This window comes from Dendronephthya gigantea, unplaced genomic scaffold (genome assembly GCF_004324835.1).
Source record: "Dendronephthya gigantea isolate DGI-Jeju-01 unplaced genomic scaffold, DenGig_1.0 000010F, whole genome shotgun sequence".
NCBI lineage: Eukaryota > Metazoa > Cnidaria > Anthozoa > Malacalcyonacea > Nephtheidae > Dendronephthya > Dendronephthya gigantea.
The window spans coordinates 628954-649366 of NW_021163020.1; the positions used below are offsets into that span (position 1 = coordinate 628954).

Sequence of the window (20413 nt, forward strand, 5' to 3'; positions counted from 1 at the left end):
TTTAGTCAAAGGACTTTTGTGACGAAAGGTGGGTATTGTAGGGCATTTTCCGTGCCTTAACGCTCGGTTCATCTTCGATCAGTTGTTTGAATTTATGATTAGACATAAGCACCATTTTAAACACTCGTCTATTGTGAGTTGTCACGACTATGTAAAGAGGAAAAAACTAAAAGGAAAAACAAAGCAAAAGTGATCGTCAATTCTGATTCTTACAAAACAACAAAGTTGCTTGAGGGTTAGTGTATAATTATGACAGGAAGTAAAATGGGCATTAACGTTCGTCGAAAGCGGGAATAGCCAAAGCAAAGAAGTTAACAGCATCCACGTGTGTATGTAACATAATCTCAGCGAACTTTTGCGGCCGTTGATTGGTCTATCTTGACAACCGAACGCTACTATTTCAGCAGTTATTGGCCAAGTTCCGAAGCACGGTACATATAATACATATTTAGAGGGTTGTATATGATAAGTATACGTATGTTTTGCTCGGTCTAGCCACTAAATTTGGTGTCCATGATAAACTAACTACACTCCATCAAAAATACGCTTCCTGAGGGTTCTTCATGTGCCATAGTAAGTAAAGAGAATTTTTTTCATGGTTATTCCAATTACGCATACATTGTGCAGTAGATTTATGTGATGTATAGCTATATGTATGCAGTATTATGGTCTTATCTCTCTGTCCTGATCACTATACTTGGTGATCAATGGCAAAGTTGCAGAGATGATTACCGGACGACACAGTATGGAAACATATTGAACTTAATTTTAGATTGTGTAGACTAAAGTAACATAAAAGGCTCGGATTTTTATACAGATTACCTCTAGGTCAATTCGTGGTGTGAACTTAAAAGTATGATGGTTTATAATGTAGGTAATCCCTGTATATGAGATGCCCTATTTACATTGCCTTATTACGGCATGCTTGCGCGTTCCCCAAAGGAAACTCGTAAAGGTGATTGCTTTCCTGTGTTTTGGCAAAAGCGAAAAGAACGACGACTGCGCGCTTGTTGACCTTGTGCATATTGAAATCGAAGTATGTAGCTTTCGATTTCTACAGGGAAACGGGATGTCTGTGCGGTTATTAACGTATAGCTTAAAATTTTATAAAAAAATATTGTTTATATACAGTGTATGCAATCAAATCCTGTCTAACGGTATGGAATTAACACGACACGTGGGTCCATGAAATTACTACGCTTAGTTGGTCGTCTACTATCGACCGTATGGCTTGTTCAATCTTGCCCGAAATTCGAGCCGTGGTTCTAAATAGCGGACATGTTGCTGCATGCCTTTGTAAATCAGACTTGTCTAGGACAGTTAGCATTTTAAGTGTGGTCCACTTGACTGCTCATTATACTACCAACTAGTTGGCTTTGTTATTGGTATTTAGACAGTGTTTTTTGAGAGTAGCACACTAAATACAGTTGTATGTATACACATGGGTTGGTTGTAAAAAGGAACTTAAAGCAAACACATGGAATTTCATTATGAGGATAACATGGGGGAATATTAATTGCATTGATGATTGACAATGAACATATGGTATATAGATCAGGTGTCAAACCCTAAGAATACTTCTCAGTGAAGCATATCATGGTTATCCCTATGATTAATTTCAGACTATTAGGACATTGTTTTTCACATAAAGTTTGTCTTAGGCTTAACACCTAAAAGGCAATGCATACTTTGATTTAACACATGTACTCTAGAAATCTAACAAAGATGAGGCCTATTTTTTAACTATGTTTAATATATGGGTATAGGTGAAGTTATATTGCTCACTCTACGTTGTCGGAATTTACAAAAACAAGAGTCCTTTATTAATATCGATAGTCTCTAATGGCATACTGTGATAATTTATTCCTTTATCAAGAGGTCAGATAATTTATGCATAATTATTTTTAAAATATCGCTGTTGCCTAGTCTATATGGTTCTTACGCATGATTAGGTTATAATATATTCATAACAGTTTTCAATGAATCCAATCACATTTGCAACTTGTTTCAGAGACATCAATATTAATTAAAAAATGGTAATAAGGTTCTATAGAATTATTACCATTTAAAACTCCCATGTTTCAATCATTAGGCAGTTAAGCATGCTTATATACTTACCCCAAATGCAATTTTTGCAAGCTTTTACAATGGTGCATATTTACTATTAAACTGTGTTTAGACTATGGACCTAGACCTAGCAGTGAGCTTTATTTTTGTAGTGTAAACAGACTTCGGTAAGGCCTTGCCCTGTCATGTCTTTCAGAATGGCAAGGCCTATTCAGATTATTCCACTTTAATTTCCTAAAAAAACTAAAATCTATTGGTTTTGAAGGTACCTATATTGGTAACACATGCCATAGTCTTTAGCTTTTTACAGTACTAAAAATATAGAAAAAGATTATCAATTCAATATGGCTTTTTTACCTGCTTTAGAATGTCTCAACCAGAACCGTCATCACAATCTTCAACTGATACCCAAGAGATTTATTCTCAAGGTTCCTTCGAGGAAATATGGGAATCATTAGGACGAACATTCTCCAATCCAGATAAAGTTATTCAAGGGTAAAAATAAAACTTAATAAATCATTACATTTTCTCACCTCATTTGACCACAATAGTATAACCATATGAATTTTCACATCTCATATGTTCTTTGCTTTTGTTGTTGTAGTATTGTGACTGATGAGATTCCTTTTGAAGTTCAATTCAAAGATTCTCAGATACAAGGTGAGAAGCAAATTATATGTTTTGTATAATGTACTAATCGAGGTCTTCACCTATTCTACTAGGTGTAGGGACACTCAATAAAACATATGTTGAGGTATATGCAAACATATGTTGAGACATATTAAGTCTTGCTGTTTAGGTCTGCGTTCGTATTTCCGTTCTGTTGTCTTTTTTCATTTACGTCACAATTTCTTTGTCTGATAACCACGTGACATGGCGTGATCCTGAAGTGATTGACGTGGTGACGTTGCCTTCTTGGTAACACCCTTAGTATATAGTTTCTTGCTTCCATTTGAGTGGCCTTTTGGTTCTTGACTTGCTTCTTGTAAGGATGTGGCCCAAATCATGGCCATGGGAAGATAGTACATCATTGCCATATGGTAGGTTTAAGCGCTTTCAGTTTAATGTTGACATTCCGTAAGACGTAAAATTCACAGTGTGTGTCGATCCTTTCAGTGCAATTTACAATACAAATTACGCATGTCACAGTTTAAATTGTTAAAATTGATGCTCTCTGTTGATCACACATCCATAAAACCAGCATGAGGGGTAATTTTTCAAAAGATCTTGTTGAAGAAAGACTGCAAATACAAACAGCCCACACATTCTTTACGGCCATATTGTTGCCGAGGGACACGTCATCACAATTCCAATTGACTTCATCGACATTCTAAAGCATTGTGTGTTTTATAAGACTCCTGCAATGCCTAATTTAATGTTACTATGTTCTTAGAACACTGATACAAAGGCTATAACTTGAGGACAAAACTTATTATACCTTAATTGTGTCGATTCTCTTCAACCATGTAAACTCCTCTTTGTGGGTTGAATATTTTTAACTCTTGTGTACTCAGGTTGATTTGCCTATAATTTTATTAGTTTATCAATATGTATTTACTTCATTATTTAAGAATTTTCATATTACATAGAGCAGTTGAGTATACACATATACAAGGTTATATCGTTCTTTTACAAAACCATATATCGAAAATCATAAGCAATGCAACAAACGTCCACTATCCATGTGGCACGTCACCCTTATAGACTGACGTAGCTTGATGTATATATTATAATTACATATATATTGCTTCAACAATCACCAGTAGTCATGTTTGCAGTCATATTTTACATTTGGTTGCATTGTATTTATATCTAAATACTATGTATGAATCTATATTTCCTTATTGTGAGTATATAAGTTTCTTTTCTATTTAAATGCACATAAGTATATAAAATTGTTTGCGAAATAAAGGAGTTTGGTAAATAAAGAAGTTCCTGTGGTTTAAGAGCTCTGTCTTAACATCCATTGCTTGATTGGGCTCCTTTCTTATAATCCTAGTTGTATTTATGTCTAATGTAACGAAAACATGAGGTTGTCAGAGTTTCTTCTTGTGATCTGTCGTATTCACGATAATTTTTATACGGTTTAGATATATTGTTCGCTCGTCATTCCATTCAGATGCCATGCTGGGCTATTATGTTCTTATTCACAATAATGCTGGCAGGTGGTCAATAAATAGAACATGGCAACAATATTATTCAGTCTGATTAGTTAGGTCTAGTCTAATTGGGCCTCACATTATGTTGCGTCTTTTGGCCAGCATGTCAGATTCAGTGCCTTACCTATTTCCACACAATTGTTGACATATCCTATGTTATTACTGTTATTTGAACTTCAGTTATTCATATCATACAGCATAAAAAAGAAGAAATTTTTGACTTTTTAAAAAAAAGAAATATAATGTTTGCTTTATTCATTCATCTTTTGTATGTTATGTGTAACATGACAAATATTATATTTTGTTTCTGTCTTACACGTGTTTCGTGTTTGTATTTGGCAATTTCATGCCCCAATCACATAATATCAGGAAGATTGATCATAATTTATTCTTTCTCTCAAGTAGCACTTGAGATTTCACAGTTGATCAACATAGATCTATATCCTTATACAGAATTATTGACTTGTTAGCTATTTCATAGCTAGAATGTATAATATGTCTTTGAACAGTATGGTGACTATGATCCAATAAATATTACTTTTGTTTAAATGCTAATATGTGAATTTTTAGACAATATTGAACTAGTTTGTAAAGAAAGGACATTCAAAAGATATGGTCAGGTTAGCAATGATTAAACCATCCATAGAATATTATGAGAATGCAGGGTAGTTTAGAATTTAAATATAATTTAGCTTTTTTATTTAAACTGTAAAAATATTATTTTTTTAGCCAAATTCACCAACCTTTTCACAGCAGTTCTGTGACTTGCTACAATCACCAGCTCCACTCGATACTTCAAATACCAGCAATGGTCATGCTGCAGTATCAGTTAATGTAAGTCTTACAGATCTTGGACTATTTTATTTATAAATCCTTTTCTAAACACTTTTTAGCTTCCCCACTACAATCTTTATAAGCATACTCTGGAGAAGAACATCTATATTTAACAGTTGCATAAACATGTTAACCAAAAACTACAGTAAACACAAGGCATTGATCCACCATTAACTTGTAAAAACAGCAAGTAAAATCTCTCTTCAGTCTCCACCAATCCCCCTCTCCTGAAATTCAATATTTCAATAATGAATAAACCATTAGTTTATGTTCAACGTGTGAAAATATGCCACACAAAATGCTAACCAAGTCTTGTCTTTCCAATTAGGGTACATTGTCAAACAACAACAGAATATGCGAGCCGGTTGAATTACCACCAATCCTTCCCAACAAGGGCCATCCTGGAGAATATAATTTTGAGATTGGCTTCGAAACAAATAACGAACCCATCACGAAAGCCACGCCCTGGGTTTACGTTACCGAACGCCAAAAGTTATTTGTAAAAATGCAATGCGTTTGTCCAATACTCTTTTATATTCGAGGTACGGTACGAGGCCATTGATGAAATTTCCTTGCTCCGAAAGAGTATGGTTGAAAAAAGCATACTTGTATCCACTTTACTTCGATATATTTTAAAAGATATACGGGATAAATGAATATTGAAGACTCGATTTTCATTTCAAAAAGATATGTTATCAAAAAACTTTCTCGGACGCTTACTAGTTGAACTTATCTTATAGTTCATATTGAAAACGAAGTTTTGAAATGATTTTAGGTAACCCTCCCCCTGGCACTGGTGTTCGTGGAATATTGATGTACAAACGGCCTGAACACTACAAGGATATCGTTACACGCTGTCCAAATCACAAGAATATGTGTAAAGAAGGTTCGTAATTGTATCGGAGCACAGACGATAATATTGTACCTAGTCCTAGAGAATGATAAGCAACTTGTTTTCCATGCTTTTGTTGTCGTTGTTCTTTCTGTATAACAAAGCATTCATCCAATAGTGCAGCTCTTGTTTGAACTCCTGTCTCCACATTTATAGAGGGCAGCAATCTTAACCGACCATATCCTCTGATATCTGCAGACTAGATTCAGTGAACTCTACTGACTAGTGTTGTGTTTTCTCTTAGACATGTCATATCAAGACCACGTAATGAGATGTGAAAATCCGAGTACAATTTACCAGACATGCCCGAAGACAGAGCGTTTCTCTTTGTTCCTACCGCTCAGTGCTGTCAACACTGTTGGTATGCCAAACTCTTAGTCTTACAGAGGTTTTAATCGCTATCTTTCCCACTGCATGAAAAGAAAATCATTGCATATTCTCTGTTTCTATTCCACAGAAGGGGGCGGTTATTTTAAAGAACTATTCAAGTTCACCTGTTTCAACTCCTGTGTCGGTGGAATGAACAGACGCCCAACGTACTTGTTGTTTAGGCTTGAATGCGGGTATGTAATCTAAAGCAGTAAAAAATTACGTATGAATTGCTTTGGAACAGTTTCTTGAAATTTTCTTATCAATTTCATGACAGAGGAACCATTTATGGGCGTGCTGTGAGGGAAGTACGAATATGCGCCTCGCCAGGCAGAGATAGTACAGAAAAAGAGCCAAGCACGAATGTAAAGAACACGAAAAATACCGATAAACGTAACGAACCTACTTCTACCTCAGACATCATCACTCCAATGCCTCTCTCTAGCGCACAATCACCCGGATCATCCCCTACTACCGCATATCCTCCCCGAGCAAGTGTATTAATGTCAACAAGGAAAGATCCCACGAGTGCCCCAGAGCCTTTTCAGTTTCCTGCTGTCAGTGAAAACCAGGCGACGAAACGTCGTAAGTTGCTCCACCTTGTTGTGTCTATAAAATGGTTTCGCTGAGCATTTTAACATGCAGCATATTGTGGTCAACCTGAAGCTTTTAAAGTACGATATTTTTTCAATGTAGTATATGACTTCTATACTCCTGTATTCAAAGGCTTTTGCCTTAATGAGTGAAGTAGAATTGTGAGAAATTTTAATGGTTCTACAGCCGCTCTAAGTCTTAACATTTTTGAAAAGTAAAAAAAGTGCGCCACAAGTAATGCTAAGCAAGTATAATATGTTTTCTTTGTAGAATATCCAGTAGGTACGGAAGGCTTTGTTTTCAAGAAGGTGAAGAAATCTTACGGAAATGCAACTGACCCAACAGATGACGACCAAGTGTTTACCATTGCGGTGAGTCGTTTTCGGCAACGAGTGAAGGCGTTCAATCTTCAGTAAAAATCTTCAGTAATGCGAGGATGAAACACAGTTTTGTAGCAAGGAAATGTAGTAATAGGCCGTTATGATTTATAGATCCGTGGACGAGAGCGTTATGAAATAATGCAGAGAATCAATGAGGGATTACATATGATGGATGACGTCAAAGTGCCAGCTTTAAATTCTAACAGGTCAGTATTTATTTTTAAAAACAGCTAACCTGTAGCGTCTATAGTAAATCATGCTGCTAGGTTGGCCAATAAGATACACAGGCATTCACGAAAATATTTTCCCTCAGGACACTTCAAATGATCGACAATATTACTTAAAAGAATGGAAAATAATGTAGAGGTATCACATTCTAAAGATTTGTACTTTTTCTTAGGTATGCTAACAGTGACATTGAATCTTCTCAAGAATTCACAAGAATTCAACCAAAAGTACATTCAATTGACATCAAAAAGGAAAAGGCCGACCCTTCACAGGTAACAATTTTTTTACGCAAATCAGAAAGAACAACAACAAATTGGGAAAGGCTGACAAGCAAGACATCCGGATATTTTACAGGATAAACTTCCGATCGCTCTCAGTAATGATCGCGTGTTTTGCACACTAGTATTGAAAAGAGTGCTCTGATATATATCAAAACTCGCATGTTATTGATTGTTTTTTAGTGTGATGTTAGCCCCCAGTCTTCTCAGGAACTTTCACAATTAAGTCGTTCATCATCAAACGCCTCGTCCCAGTCTTCCGCAACACAAGCCTTTCCGGAGTACAGCGCAAAGATGATAACAATGAAGCGAACAATCTCGTTAAAGACTTCCCCTGTTCCGAAATCTGTCTTGCTACAAGAGACGATGGCGAAAAATATTTAGAAATCATGGTGCGATGTGCAAGGGAGTGAAAAATTGTGGTGGGCTGATGTTACCAGTTGAAATAACTGAGCAACCCAAGTGTAACAAAGTTCTACTATTGTTAGTACGTTTTACTAAGCAAATATCCCCAAATTGTGTCAAGTGTCTTTCACTAGAGCAAGGATATCAAAACATTTGTTTCAAAATGCATTGCAAAGATAGTTGGATGATTGTTTTGTTTTTGAGATTTTTTGTTTCGCTTTAGGAACGGACTTATTAAACTTTGTAGGTTTTCTATAAGTTATACCCTTTAAATTGAAGGATTGTAGAGATATTCGTTATTCAAAACGGATGTTTTTGACTATTTTTATGTAACCGTCCATTCTACACTGTTTATGCAATGTGTAATTAGTTTGTAGGTCTTACAGACCGCTATTATGTACACTCAATACATGTAGTGTGGTGTATGCATGCTAGGTATTTTCCTGTACGAGTTTCACACATCTACAAGGTAGTGTATAGGGTAGTATAATTTTTTTATTACGTTTTGGTTTGGAAACATTGCTATCTCAAATTCTGGGCATTATTGAGTTGCATGTGTTGTACGTGGAGTAAAGCTTGAGAGAGGATATCTTCGTAAATCGCTTTGCTTCAAAATGACCTATGCACATTTCCTCTCAAAAAACTATTCATTTTCATCCAGCCCAGCTTTGGGATTGTTTATGAACAGCATGTAAATACAACAAATTACTAAAGTGTAAATTAGTTTCTTCATGTAAAAGTATTGTAGTAGTGGTACATGTTGTGATTTCATACATGTTTTCCTAGGAAAAGACTGTGTACAGGCCCTTCGTTTTTGAAAGAAATTTAACTTAAAATACGTTGCACTTAGACTGTATGTAATTAAGTGTATTTAGACCGTTGTAGACTAGAGTATAAATATTTTTATACATGTTTTGTTTATTGTTATGTTTCGTGCGTTATTCCAAGAGGATGAGAATAAAAAGTTAAGAAACAAACTTCATATCGATTTGCCGACATTCATCATTTGAAAATGAAGGTATATTTTGTAAGAGGGTGGCCTTGATATAGTAGTATAAACTAGCGAGTATATAGTGTTTGACTATGGTTTGACTGTACACACATTATATTTTGGTAAAATGATCTTTTATAAAATACAACACGATTCTAACAACTGTGAAAATTAAGTGTATTTGTATGTTTTAGTGTTATTCCTTAATAATACTTAAATAGCAATGGTCAAAGGAAACGTAATGCAAAACACGTCTATTCTAACTTAACTATACTAAATTTCATATTTGATTTGCTTGGCTCATTCAAGGCCTACAAATAAACAATATATTCAGTGAATTAGTGAGATGCAGTTAAAATTTGGCTAAAAATGAAGGACGAATGTTTAATGGAGCGAAAGTCACTTCATGTTCTAGCAAAGTACCAGCCTCGTACCAGGGGGCTTTGAGTAACTATAAACTGCCTGGAAACGAGGCTGGAAAGTACTCACCTATTAGGTCGAGGACATGACGCAGGAATAAGTTTCGCTATCACTGGCTCCAAACCCTTGAAAGTTGGTACAATAAACACGTTTTCTTCTACTCCAGCGATCTGTTGTAGCTGCGCTGGATCAACATTACCGACACCAACCACGATGATACGAACACCCTTATTTCTTAACCGCTGTGCAGGTGGAACGACATTTCCTTTGCTTTTACCATCTGTCATAAGCACTAAAACCTTTGAGGCATCCGTTCGACTACCTCGTGCCGAAGTGAATAACTCATCAGCCTTATCAAGTCCCTCGTTGATGAACGTCTTTCCACGTATTCTTGCGAGGCTTTCCACAGCATCAATAAGTTGTCTGCGTTCATAGTAGCGATCAAAAGAAATTGCAATTTCCGCGTCGGTGCTAAACATCACCACGCCTACACGTGTACCAGTCGCGGAGATCCCAGGGAAGGCATCGATCATGTATGTAACAAATTGGATGACGTCACTAAATTCATTATCGTCAACACTTCCTGAATCGTCCAGTACAAAGGCTAGATCCAGAGCCCCAACAGCGCAACCTAAACGCACGAAAGAAATTTCCTTTATTACAAGAGAGAGAATTTCGGTCTAACTGGTGTAAAAATTAACTAGGAAGTATTCTTAAAGCAGTGCATTTTCAGTTATCAATTGATTTGTTCTGGAACTTGAAAGTATAGTATACAAATCTTTATACCAGGAACGTCACAAACTGAGCCAGTGAAGCTTGATGTACAGCGACATGAGTAGGTTAAACCAGGTTGGGGGACGCACGTTCCATTGTGCTTACACGGTGATGGTGAACACGAGGTACACTCAGTTACTAATCTTTCTTTCTTTACGTCATCACCAGGGTAACTTAAGTCCAGACGTTTTCCATTCAGCGTTACATTTGCCATACAGCCGATGAATTGGAAGTCTTCTTTCAACTCTGAATGATCACGGCCATTGACTCTGAACGCGAAACAAAATCATTTCATTAATATTTGTTATGATGTACTTCTTGAATGTTCTCACAACTCACCTGTCAGGCAGGGTTTCGTCATCAGTATAAACAGTTCCAATATACATTATTTCCTTGAGATTAATGTTCGTGAATTTGCCCGCGTTTGGCTGAGTAACAACCTCTTGATCGTCGACATAAAGTTGCATTTGTTTCGAGTCCCGCGCCAATCGGATTTTATGCCATTTATGCAAATCAATTGAGTTAGAACTGGTAGCAAGACTTTCACCACTTCCCGCGTTAATTCTTAAAAAGATAAATATATAGCACTTTCAGTATGAGTCTACTTTACAGAATGATAGAGAACCTTTGAATAATATATATTTTTTACCCTAATACAGTAATTCTCAGACTGTTCTAATTGCCATTCTACTCACAACCTCTTTTCCTTCACGCTAATTATTCTAATTATTATTCTAATTTTACCTCGCCTCGACGACGCCTTCTCTTATTGCAATGGAAATATAATCAGTCTTCCCGAAGGCAATTGCAAGCGGAGCTGTTTTAACTTGAGGTCTGATTTTAAAGGACATATCAAAATCAACATATCCCTTCTTTATTCCAAGCACTAACATTGAACCTTCTTCTGTAAAGTATGCAACTCGTTCTAGAATAGAAAAAAAATGATATATGTTCGTGTTTTCTCTTTCAATTTATAGATTGATAGACCTTTCTTATAATGATAGGTCTTTTACTAATTTATAATGCATATAACTAGAAGTATACCTGTATTATCACAGAATTTCCCAGAGTATCTACCATCGCATCTGCAGGTGAATGTATGATCAGCCCGTGGTATACATGTCCCATGGTCACCACAAGGATTGCCAATACAGGGGGAGCATGGGAGAAGATTTTTCTGATCCAGTGTATCTCCATTGGTTGCGTTAAAGTTAATGGAATGATCGTCAATCACCAAATTTTTTATACAACCAGTAAAGAATGCATATTTCAAACCACTGCGTTCTCGAGCAGAGATTCTGTAAATGAAACAAATGTTATTTCAGTATGAAAAAAAGCTCACTCATTCCTATTTCCTTCTATTTATTTCTGCTGCCTCCAAAACCTCAGCCAAAAATCATACCGTATTACGGGCTGTTTCGGTTCGCCAATAGTCATCGCAGTTCCCAGATATATCTGGGAGAACGTCTTTGGTAACGTGCCCTCGACAACATCCTGTTTATCAACAATCAACCTCACTAACTTCTTGTTACGAGTTACTTTAATGGTATGCCAGTCCAATAAAGAGACGACCTGTTTACTTTTCACTGTCAGTTTTCCCTGTCCCGCATCGAGACTAAACAAAAAAAGAAAAATGTTAAAAAAATGTTTAAGCTAACTCTTTCATAAAATAAAATGTTTTGATAACCCATACCTCACTTCAACAAAACCATTTTTGAGGCCGATACTGACAAAGTCTGACGACTTTACGTCCTGACCATAAAGTATCATTCCGTCTTTCGTGTCGGGCCTGATATTCATCGAGACTGCAAACTTCGATTTATCTCGGAATACGTCTAACTCAGCAAACGAATCTGCTCCATTTAAGTGCACAGGTTTGTCTGAATGAAAGAGAAGACGTAAATCATCAGATGCTCGCTAAATATAAGTCTTGTAATTTAATAAAACGGCGGTGATGGTATTCATTGATGGCATTGGTAATTACATAATGACGATGCTAAGATAATAAACTCACCTTCCGCTTGACATCTTTTACCAACAAAGCCCTCTGGACACAAACAAATGTAAGTGTCTCCCATATTTGGATCATATTTGCATTGTGCTGAGCTTTCACATGGTCGAGTGTTGCATGGATCTCCAGGACATTTTTCGATGTTTCTTTCTTTTATAATGTGTGCTCCGGGATACAGAAGATCATACTCAACAAAACTTATCTTTAGGTCTTTAAGACAACCAACATAACCATCTGTGATGCCGAGTTTGCGTTTTGCGCTGAAAAATATTGAAAAGAATATACCCTCTGTTGTTTTATAAATATCCCGTTAAATATCAAGAATTGTCGAGGCCGATTGTACCGACAGTGGTTTTCTTCAAAACACAAGATATATCTGTTGCTTACCGAGTTGATATTTTGTCTTTTCCACCAAAATACAATTTATCGCCAATGTTTAGGATTGTGTAATTCTTTGGAGCAATGATCGTTGTTTTATCTTTCTCGTTGATCAAAATTTCTGCGATTTTGTCCTTTCTTGTTACTTTAATGTGGTACCATTTGTTCATTTCCAACTGATTCTTACTCTTCCTACTCGCCAGTCCATCACCAAGATTCATTCTGTTTTGATATTTAAAAAACAATATGTTGCAGTAGGTACCATACCATATGCACCATAAATTATATGGTACGCTATAAATTACAACCCTATATATTATTTACCTAAACTCGAGATATCCGTTATTTAAGACCAGGGCAATGAAATCATCGACTCTCTTATCGTCGGCGAAAAACAAAATGCCGTTTTCCTGCAGAGGTCTGATGCTAAATTCGACATTGGTTAAGGTTCCAATCATTCGTAGTGGTGTAGCAAATTGCATGTATGACGTTCCTTTGAAGTACTTGACAACTGCAAAGATAAAAGATGAATTGATCGTAGTTAGCTAGACTTTATTTACAAATATTTTATTAATTAATAAATGACTCCAGGAGATAAATGTAGTTTTGCCGTCAACTGATAAATCGACTGACGGGTTCATGAAAAGCATAAAAGATCTTATATGTGGATTACCTTAAAAATATAAGCATACGTACCTTTTTCTGTGAGATTCAAATTTGTCGATCGAGAAGTGAAGAAAATAAAAGAGAAATAAGAGAACGTTAAAAATAAGCAATGTGGAAATGTAGTTGGCGAGAATATCTGAATTTTAAATGCAGAAGAAGAGAGAATTCTTCTAAAAGTAACAAGATCTACCACAAGCCATGCACAAGGTACGTACCACAAGGGCCCCGTTTGGCAATACCAATAACTTGGTTTTTTCGACACTCGTCAACTTTCATATGACATGTGTTGTTGTAAGTCTTGTCATTTGTCCCGCAAACTCGACTGAACTCTGCAGGACATGACTTCGGATCAGGACATTGGCAGATTGTTGTTCCATCGTCTTTCGACACACATAAACCATTAAGGGCGCATCTGGCGAAGAGACACAGCGCTGGAAAAAAACACAATGAAAAATATTTAACAAAAGGATTTAACGTTATGTAGCTAAAACAATATCAGGTAAAAAAACCACACAAAACAATGCTAATGTACTTACAGCATTTCTCCATGCCCACATCAATCAAGGTCTTGCCCAGTTTACATGATTCAGTCTTCATATGACATTCATTTTTGTAAATTTGTCCATCGCTAGCACAAATGCGTTCTAAGTACTGCGGACATTCTTCAGTTTTCGGGCATTCACATTTACCTTTCTTGCAGACAGCGTAATGTTTGCAAGTTTTCAACGTGCACGAGTTTTCAATGATTCCTGAAAAAATATTAACAAAGTTTCGCTAGCAAAGGCTCAAGCCCCTCAAGGTACAATAAAACCATACAACTAGGAGGCCTTTTAGAAATTTTGTTGAACAACTGCTTACCGCAAACTCCTTGATTCTTCATTTTAATAGGCTTCTGTTTTGAACACGATTCACCCTTCATAGCACAAAGACTGTCGTAGGTCTTGCCATCGTCTCCACAGACTGGTTCTCGGGTTTTGGGGCATTTTGCTTTCGAGCAAACACAGTGAGCTTGGTTGCTAGAATCCACTTCACACTTAGAGTAGAACTTGCACATTTTCTTAGAACAAAGATCTTTAAAGATAAGAAATTGAAAAGTTAGAAATTGATGACTCAATCAGTGCTTTGGTGACTTATGACGATTAGTAAATCAAAGCATTCACATGAAGCATACTCACCACAAGTTCCATTGCCAACAACATACAAGGCTCGTCTTCTGACGCAAGCATCAACTAGAAGGTGGCATTCGCTTGGATATGGTTTGTCATTACTCCCACAAACACTTGGTCCTGATGTTGGACAGTCTTTGATTTCAGGACAGACACACTTGGGTTGACCGTCCACAGCTTTACACTTGCTAAGCGCCTCACATTTATGCTCTGAACAAGCATCTAAATAAAGACATTGAAAAAATCATCATAAATCTTCCCACAACGAAGGAATCAAAGCTATTATCAACTCAATTGTACAATCATTTGTGTATGACACTCGCTTTAACCACACGTCACTTACCACAAGCTCCCTTATGAACAACCACCAAGTCTTGCTCATTTGCGCAGGAATATTCCTTCATTTTGCATTCATCGGAATAAGTCAGACCATTCGAGGCACAGATTGTTCCTCCAGGACAGGAAAATGACTCTGGGCAGCTACACTGGGTCGAGCCTTGCTGATCAACTGTGCACGCGCCGTAGAATGGGCAATTGCTAAGCATACAATGATCTATAGAACAATTGCTCAAATGTCATATATACTTCGACTGTACCTTCCATTGTGATAAAATAATATATAGAACAAATATCTGAGATGTATAAAATCATTTATTTAACTTACCACAAATTCCTTCCTTCACCAAACGTATGTTCCTTTTCTTTTTGCAGGAATCAACTTTCAGACGACATTCATTGATATAAGACTTGCCATTACTACCACAAACTGGTTTGATTACTGCTGGACAGTCTTCTATTTTCGGGCAAACGCATTTAGGTTTTCCATCCACCCCAAGTTCACACGACGCGTAAAATTCACAATTGGTCTCAGTGCATGCATCTATGTGATGGTAAATTACAATGGTAATGCTGAAGGAAGGTGTTAATGGTGACAAATAACGTGATGAGAATCGTAATAATGTTGAGAGATAATACCTGTCCTAGCACAAACATTTTTTTATATATTACCAACAGAACGTTTGCTACTTACCGCATTCTCTGTTAGCGACGACTTCAATCGCTTTCATTTCTTTGCAAGCCGCAGTTTTCATAAGACATTTGTTACCATAAGTCTTTCCATCACTTCCACAAACCAAGTCTTGATCTTCAGGACAGTCATCCATATCTTGACAAACACAAACGGGGCTACTGTCGTTTCTTACAGCACACTTCATGAATTGAGAACAAGTTCCACCACAGCAAGGGTCTATCGGGAAAAAATGAAATAGTTACACATTCCTTAAGAATATGAAGAGTCGTGTTTGATATCACTAATGATAAATGCACTGGAAATGGTATATCACTCAGCTTACCATCTGTATTATTCGGACAAACTGATGGTGCAACCAACTTAACGTCACCAAACACCATCTTCTTTGCATCACACCACGTGACTACATCACCACGTCTCACTGCTCCGCAGGACTCCGCCAAAGCAGTAATCTCTCTCAGCGGTAGTTCCTTTGACCAAACATTGAAATGACTTATATCTCCAATATAGGCCCAATTTAGATCATAGCGGTACCCAGGTTCCTCCTGCTGATGACCGAGTGTTAATATACCACCAGCTGGGATGACCACGCCTTTTTGGAAGTCACGCCCGCTTGCAGTAAGTTTGCTGTTCTTGAATAATCTCCATGAACCGTCACTGTTTCGCCAGGTCATTGTTATTTGATGCCATATATCATCATTGACCATCACGCCGGTTTTTCTATAGAAAATAGGCATCAGATATTGGAACAGAATCATCATTTGAGAGATCTTTAAATGACTAATTTTTGGCACCACTTACTTGTGTACTCCATCTTTGTCATCACCATTTATATAGAGTCGCAAAGCATTTGAATCGGCCAAGCTCAGAGCATTACGTTTTCCAGAAACTGAGTACGAGAATATCGTCCCTTTCTTCGTTTGATCATTTGTCTTCACCCAGAATGCAACAGTAACTTCTTTCAATTTCGGCAAGTCCTTGAATTCCACGAAATCTTTTTTCCTGCCTGTGAATTTCAGATCGTAGTTGGCTTTCGTTCCTGGAAGAAATAACGATAGTTACGGCAAACAAAACGAAATGAAAACGTCGCAATTGTATTCAAATATGCTGTCTTGACTTGGTGTAATTTTAATATTTCTTACCACAAAATCCTTTATGCACAATCTTAAGCGGCTTCTTGTTTTCACAACTCCACTTCTTCATAGCACATTCACTGTAGTATTGCTTTCCATCATTAGCGCAGACCACATCCTTTATTCGGGGACATCCCGTTATACAGGAACATTTCACTCCACCATTTTCCATCGGAGTACACACGCCGTTGAAAGGACATTTCACCAAAGAACAGACAGCTAATGAAATAGCAAATTTAAAGAAATAGTGAGATATAATATCATCATTCTACACTCTCCGGTAAGAAACTGACGACAAACAAATCCTGAAGGCTTTTGTTTGTATCTAATGGCATTTGTTGGATCAAAGAGATAATTTCTTAGTATTTAGTGCAAGAGACAACGTACAACAATAGTCTTCTACCAGGACACCAGATGGTTTCTGCTTTCGACAGGCATGTACTTTCTGCGCACAATGATTAATATACGTTTCTTCGTCTGCTTTGCCACACAGGAGCTCAATCTTACGAGAACAGTCACTCAGTTTTGGACATTTACATTTTGATTCACTTCCTTGCATTGCCACACATTTACCGTTGTTTGAACAATTCTTATCGGAACACGCATCTAAAATAGAAAATAACAACAAGTGGTACCAAGGTGTAATTGAAGCAGTTGAAGCAGCAGAAGACACCAAGACGAAACCTCGTCGTTGTCTTCACATAAATGTAATAATATCTTACCACAGACTCCAACTTTGATAGCTTCAATAAGGATTTGTTTCTTGCAGGCTGAGACCTCAAGATGACATTGGTTCTTATAAGTATTTCCATCAGTTCCGCAAACGCTTCGTGGGTCAGGAGGACAGTCGTCCATCTTAGGACACGCACACTTCCCTTTGGGATTACAATGAGCGCCATGTTTGCAGTTCTTAAGAGAACAGAAGCCTTCGATAAACCCTAAAAAACAAAAATATTTTGCATACTTTGCGCAACACTTATTCACTTGATAGATTTCCCGGCACACTTGGGGATCAAAGACTGAGTATTAGGATAACCCTATACGTACCACAAGGTCCATCTCTAGCCACTTTGATTCGTTTTGGTCCTTTGCACGAGGCAGCTTTGACCAAACATTTGTTTTTGTAGGTTTTGCCGTCCGTACCACAAACTTCCTTGACGGTCGCTGGACATCTGCTTGGTTCTTTACACTTGCATGAGGTCTTACCATTGTTCTCAACGACGCATTCCGAATCACTGTGACATTTCACTTTAGAACAAGCATCTAAATAAAATATATTCGCATCAAAAAACTGATCTTGATAAAACATTATGATTGTCGGGTATTTACGAATGAATTTCGTGAGAGAGTTTGATCAGACCTGTGCGCATGAGAGCTTCTAATAGATACCTAGAATCGTTTCAGTGAGACTGGCTGTATTAATAATCGGATCAGACTGCATTCACTATAGCTTTCTAAAGGTGAAATATACTGAAACTATACCGCATTCTCCTTGTTTTTCCACTTCCAAAAATTCTTTCTTCTCACAGGATTTCTTCTCGAGATGACATTGAGTTGGATATGTATTGCCATCAGTTCCACATACTGGGTTTCTTGTTGTTGGACAGCTAGTGGGGCAACTGCACTCTACGGTTCTGTCAGATTTTACAGAACATGTCCTTTTGTTCTTACAGCTTGCAAATGCGCATGGCGCTGTTAATGAGAAAAAAGAAGAACCCAGATATTAAGCATTGTCATGAATGGGTGTATACTAAAATGAATCAACTCGAGATTGAATTATTATTATCTACATACAGCACACTCCAGGTTTCTTCACATAGATCGGTGTTCCTAATTTACAAGCAGTCACTCGAAGATGGCATTCATTCTTGAATGTCTGTCTGTTACTTCCACACACTTGTCTCGTAGTTTCAGGGCAATCTTCAGCAAGTGGACATGCGCAGGTCGTTGAACCGTCTTCTTTAAGGCTGCAAGTTCCATTGTTTCTGCAGCTGGATACTGCGCATGGATCTAGTAAAGATACACAATTTTAGGATGATATCCTTGTCTTGATCCTACGACTTTATACAGGAGCTAGACTTACCGCAAACCCCGTCATGGCGTTTTACAATTGGAATATTCTTCTTACAAGCTTCGAGTTTCATTCTGCATTTATTCAAATACGATTTCCCATCGCTGCCACAAACGATTTTCACATCTCGAGGACAAGACTGAACTGAAGCACATCCACACACAGCGTTGCCGTTCACCTCTTTACAACTTTCATAATCTTCACAGTTCATCGTTGAACACAAACCTACAAATAGGAAAATGTGCATCACTCCACGATGTTAGGTACAATTCTGGGACTTGCAAGAACTCTTTTAACTGAACTTACCGCATTTCCCTTTATGACGAGGTAAAGTTGGTTTTCCACTCTTACAAACTGCTGCCTTCAGCTCACATTCGTTGGGGTAAGTCTGACCGTCAGTACCACACACTGGATCGGATTCCAGTGGACAGGATGATTTCTCTGGACATTTACATACGGCGCTACCATCGTCATTCGTCTCACATGTGGCATATCTGTGACAATCTGTTGACTGACATTCGCCTGACGAAAGAAAAAAGTTTTTTGAACCTGGAATGTCGAGTCATGCTATAGATAGGACTGGACTCGACTGAGAAACTAGCCAACTTACCACACGGTCCATCATGCTTCTTCGTCAATGGTATTTTCTTCTTACATGCCTCAACTTTCATTGCACACTCACTCTCGTACGTTCTATCATTAGAGGCACAAATCTTCCTCACAGAGGGCGGACATTCTTCCTTCACAGGACAAACGCATTTCACAGTCTTGTCAACATTCGCCACGCATTTAGCGTAGTTTTTACAGCTCTTTACAAACGTACATACATCTAAAAGCACAACACTCAGCATTAAACGTTGTCAGAATGTTAAGATGAGGATCGTTAAGGATAAGGAGTACGAGGATTCTGAAGGATTGTGAGGAAAAATGCAAGACCTAACCCTATTTGATATTGATGTTGGTGAGCTTAGTCTGCTTAACTCTTACCACATGCTTCATCTTTAGTCTTCTCCACTAAAACACCTTTCTTGCAAGATCTTGCTTTCATCACACAGTCGTTGAGATATGTCTCACCATCCGTACCACAAACTGCATCAGCGAATTGTGGACAAGCGCGTTCATCCGGACATTTGCATCTTGGTTTTCCTTGATTGTCAACGAAACACTTACTGTACAGCGAACATTTCTTAGCCTTGCATATATCTAGAGATACAAGTTATTACACAGAATGAGTGATGATAGGGAGTTATAAGAAAAGATGAAATGGAAATTGGGAACATACACCATCTTCCCGAAGTAATTCCAGTTGATTAATTCATTGTACATACCACATGCTCCAGGATGTGCCATTCGAATATCTTTCTTTCGTTTACAACTTCGAACTTTCCGGAAACAGTCGTTTATGTAGGTTACTCCGTCTTTCCCACAGACTGCTTTCATTTCTTTTGGACAATTGCTTAATGTTGGGCAGATACATTCCGTTGTTCCGTCATCCTTCAATGCGCATTTAGAATAAACTGGACAAGATGTGTTTGAACACAATCCTAAAGTAAGGAGAATATAACGT

General features: G+C 37.5%; 2 protein-coding genes across 2 annotated transcripts in view; one reads left to right on the plus strand and one right to left on the minus strand.

Moving 5' to 3' along the window:
• The first annotated feature begins 342 nt into the window (after nucleotides 1–342).
• Nucleotides 343–9277, plus strand: LOC114518239 (tumor protein 63-like). The gene is made up of 14 exons (XM_028538202.1): nucleotides 343–431; nucleotides 2434–2562; nucleotides 2672–2727; nucleotides 4797–4846; nucleotides 4956–5060; nucleotides 5389–5602; nucleotides 5836–5946; nucleotides 6197–6313; nucleotides 6410–6515; nucleotides 6599–6906; nucleotides 7186–7286; nucleotides 7407–7501; nucleotides 7696–7795; nucleotides 7985–9277. Exons 2-14 carry the CDS (start codon nucleotides 2435–2437, stop codon nucleotides 8183–8185), a joined length of 1692 nt encoding a protein of 563 aa, XP_028394003.1. The 5' UTR covers nucleotides 343–431; nucleotide 2434; the 3' UTR covers nucleotides 8186–9277.
• Nucleotides 9278–9288: 11 nt separating this feature from the next.
• Nucleotides 9289–20413, minus strand: part of LOC114517926 — an 85412-nt gene continuing 74287 nt past the window's right edge. Inside the window, exons 121-152 of the mRNA XM_028537779.1 lie at nucleotides 20175–20390; nucleotides 19834–20049; nucleotides 19457–19675; nucleotides 19153–19368; nucleotides 18859–19071; nucleotides 18570–18785; nucleotides 18258–18467; nucleotides 17823–18038; nucleotides 17498–17713; nucleotides 17163–17381; nucleotides 16785–16994; nucleotides 16444–16681; nucleotides 15965–16362; nucleotides 15643–15858; nucleotides 15277–15492; nucleotides 14956–15165; nucleotides 14622–14834; nucleotides 14305–14517; nucleotides 13983–14195; nucleotides 13662–13877; nucleotides 13477–13482; nucleotides 13105–13291; nucleotides 12790–13002; nucleotides 12406–12662; nucleotides 12085–12271; nucleotides 11794–12006; nucleotides 11436–11689; nucleotides 11136–11316; nucleotides 10731–10955; nucleotides 10404–10660; nucleotides 9687–10248; nucleotides 9289–9508 (exon numbers count right to left, since the gene is read on the minus strand). Coding sequence (XP_028393580.1) covers nucleotides 9502–9508; nucleotides 9687–10248; nucleotides 10404–10660; nucleotides 10731–10955; nucleotides 11136–11316; nucleotides 11436–11689; nucleotides 11794–12006; nucleotides 12085–12271; nucleotides 12406–12662; nucleotides 12790–13002; nucleotides 13105–13291; nucleotides 13477–13482; nucleotides 13662–13877; nucleotides 13983–14195; nucleotides 14305–14517; nucleotides 14622–14834; nucleotides 14956–15165; nucleotides 15277–15492; nucleotides 15643–15858; nucleotides 15965–16362; nucleotides 16444–16681; nucleotides 16785–16994; nucleotides 17163–17381; nucleotides 17498–17713; nucleotides 17823–18038; nucleotides 18258–18467; nucleotides 18570–18785; nucleotides 18859–19071; nucleotides 19153–19368; nucleotides 19457–19675; nucleotides 19834–20049; nucleotides 20175–20390 — 7049 coding nt within the window. The 3' untranslated portion in view covers nucleotides 9289–9501. The remainder of the gene's footprint in view (nucleotides 9509–9686; nucleotides 10249–10403; nucleotides 10661–10730; nucleotides 10956–11135; nucleotides 11317–11435; nucleotides 11690–11793; nucleotides 12007–12084; nucleotides 12272–12405; nucleotides 12663–12789; nucleotides 13003–13104; nucleotides 13292–13476; nucleotides 13483–13661; nucleotides 13878–13982; nucleotides 14196–14304; nucleotides 14518–14621; nucleotides 14835–14955; nucleotides 15166–15276; nucleotides 15493–15642; nucleotides 15859–15964; nucleotides 16363–16443; nucleotides 16682–16784; nucleotides 16995–17162; nucleotides 17382–17497; nucleotides 17714–17822; nucleotides 18039–18257; nucleotides 18468–18569; nucleotides 18786–18858; nucleotides 19072–19152; nucleotides 19369–19456; nucleotides 19676–19833; nucleotides 20050–20174; nucleotides 20391–20413) is intronic.

Bases quoted from the DNA above. Each gene is read 5' to 3' on its own strand.
- LOC114518239 (XM_028538202.1), top strand. From the start codon at position 2,435: ATGTCTCAACCAGAACCGTCATCACAATCTTCAACTGATACCCAAGAG. The intron at 2,728-4,796 runs GTGAGAAGCAAA...GTGAATTTTTAG, and splicing joins CAAAGATTCTCAGATACAAG to ACAATATTGAACTAGTTTGT. The intron at 6,907-7,185 runs GTAAGTTGCTCC...TTTTCTTTGTAG, and splicing joins AAACCAGGCGACGAAACGTC to AATATCCAGTAGGTACGGAA.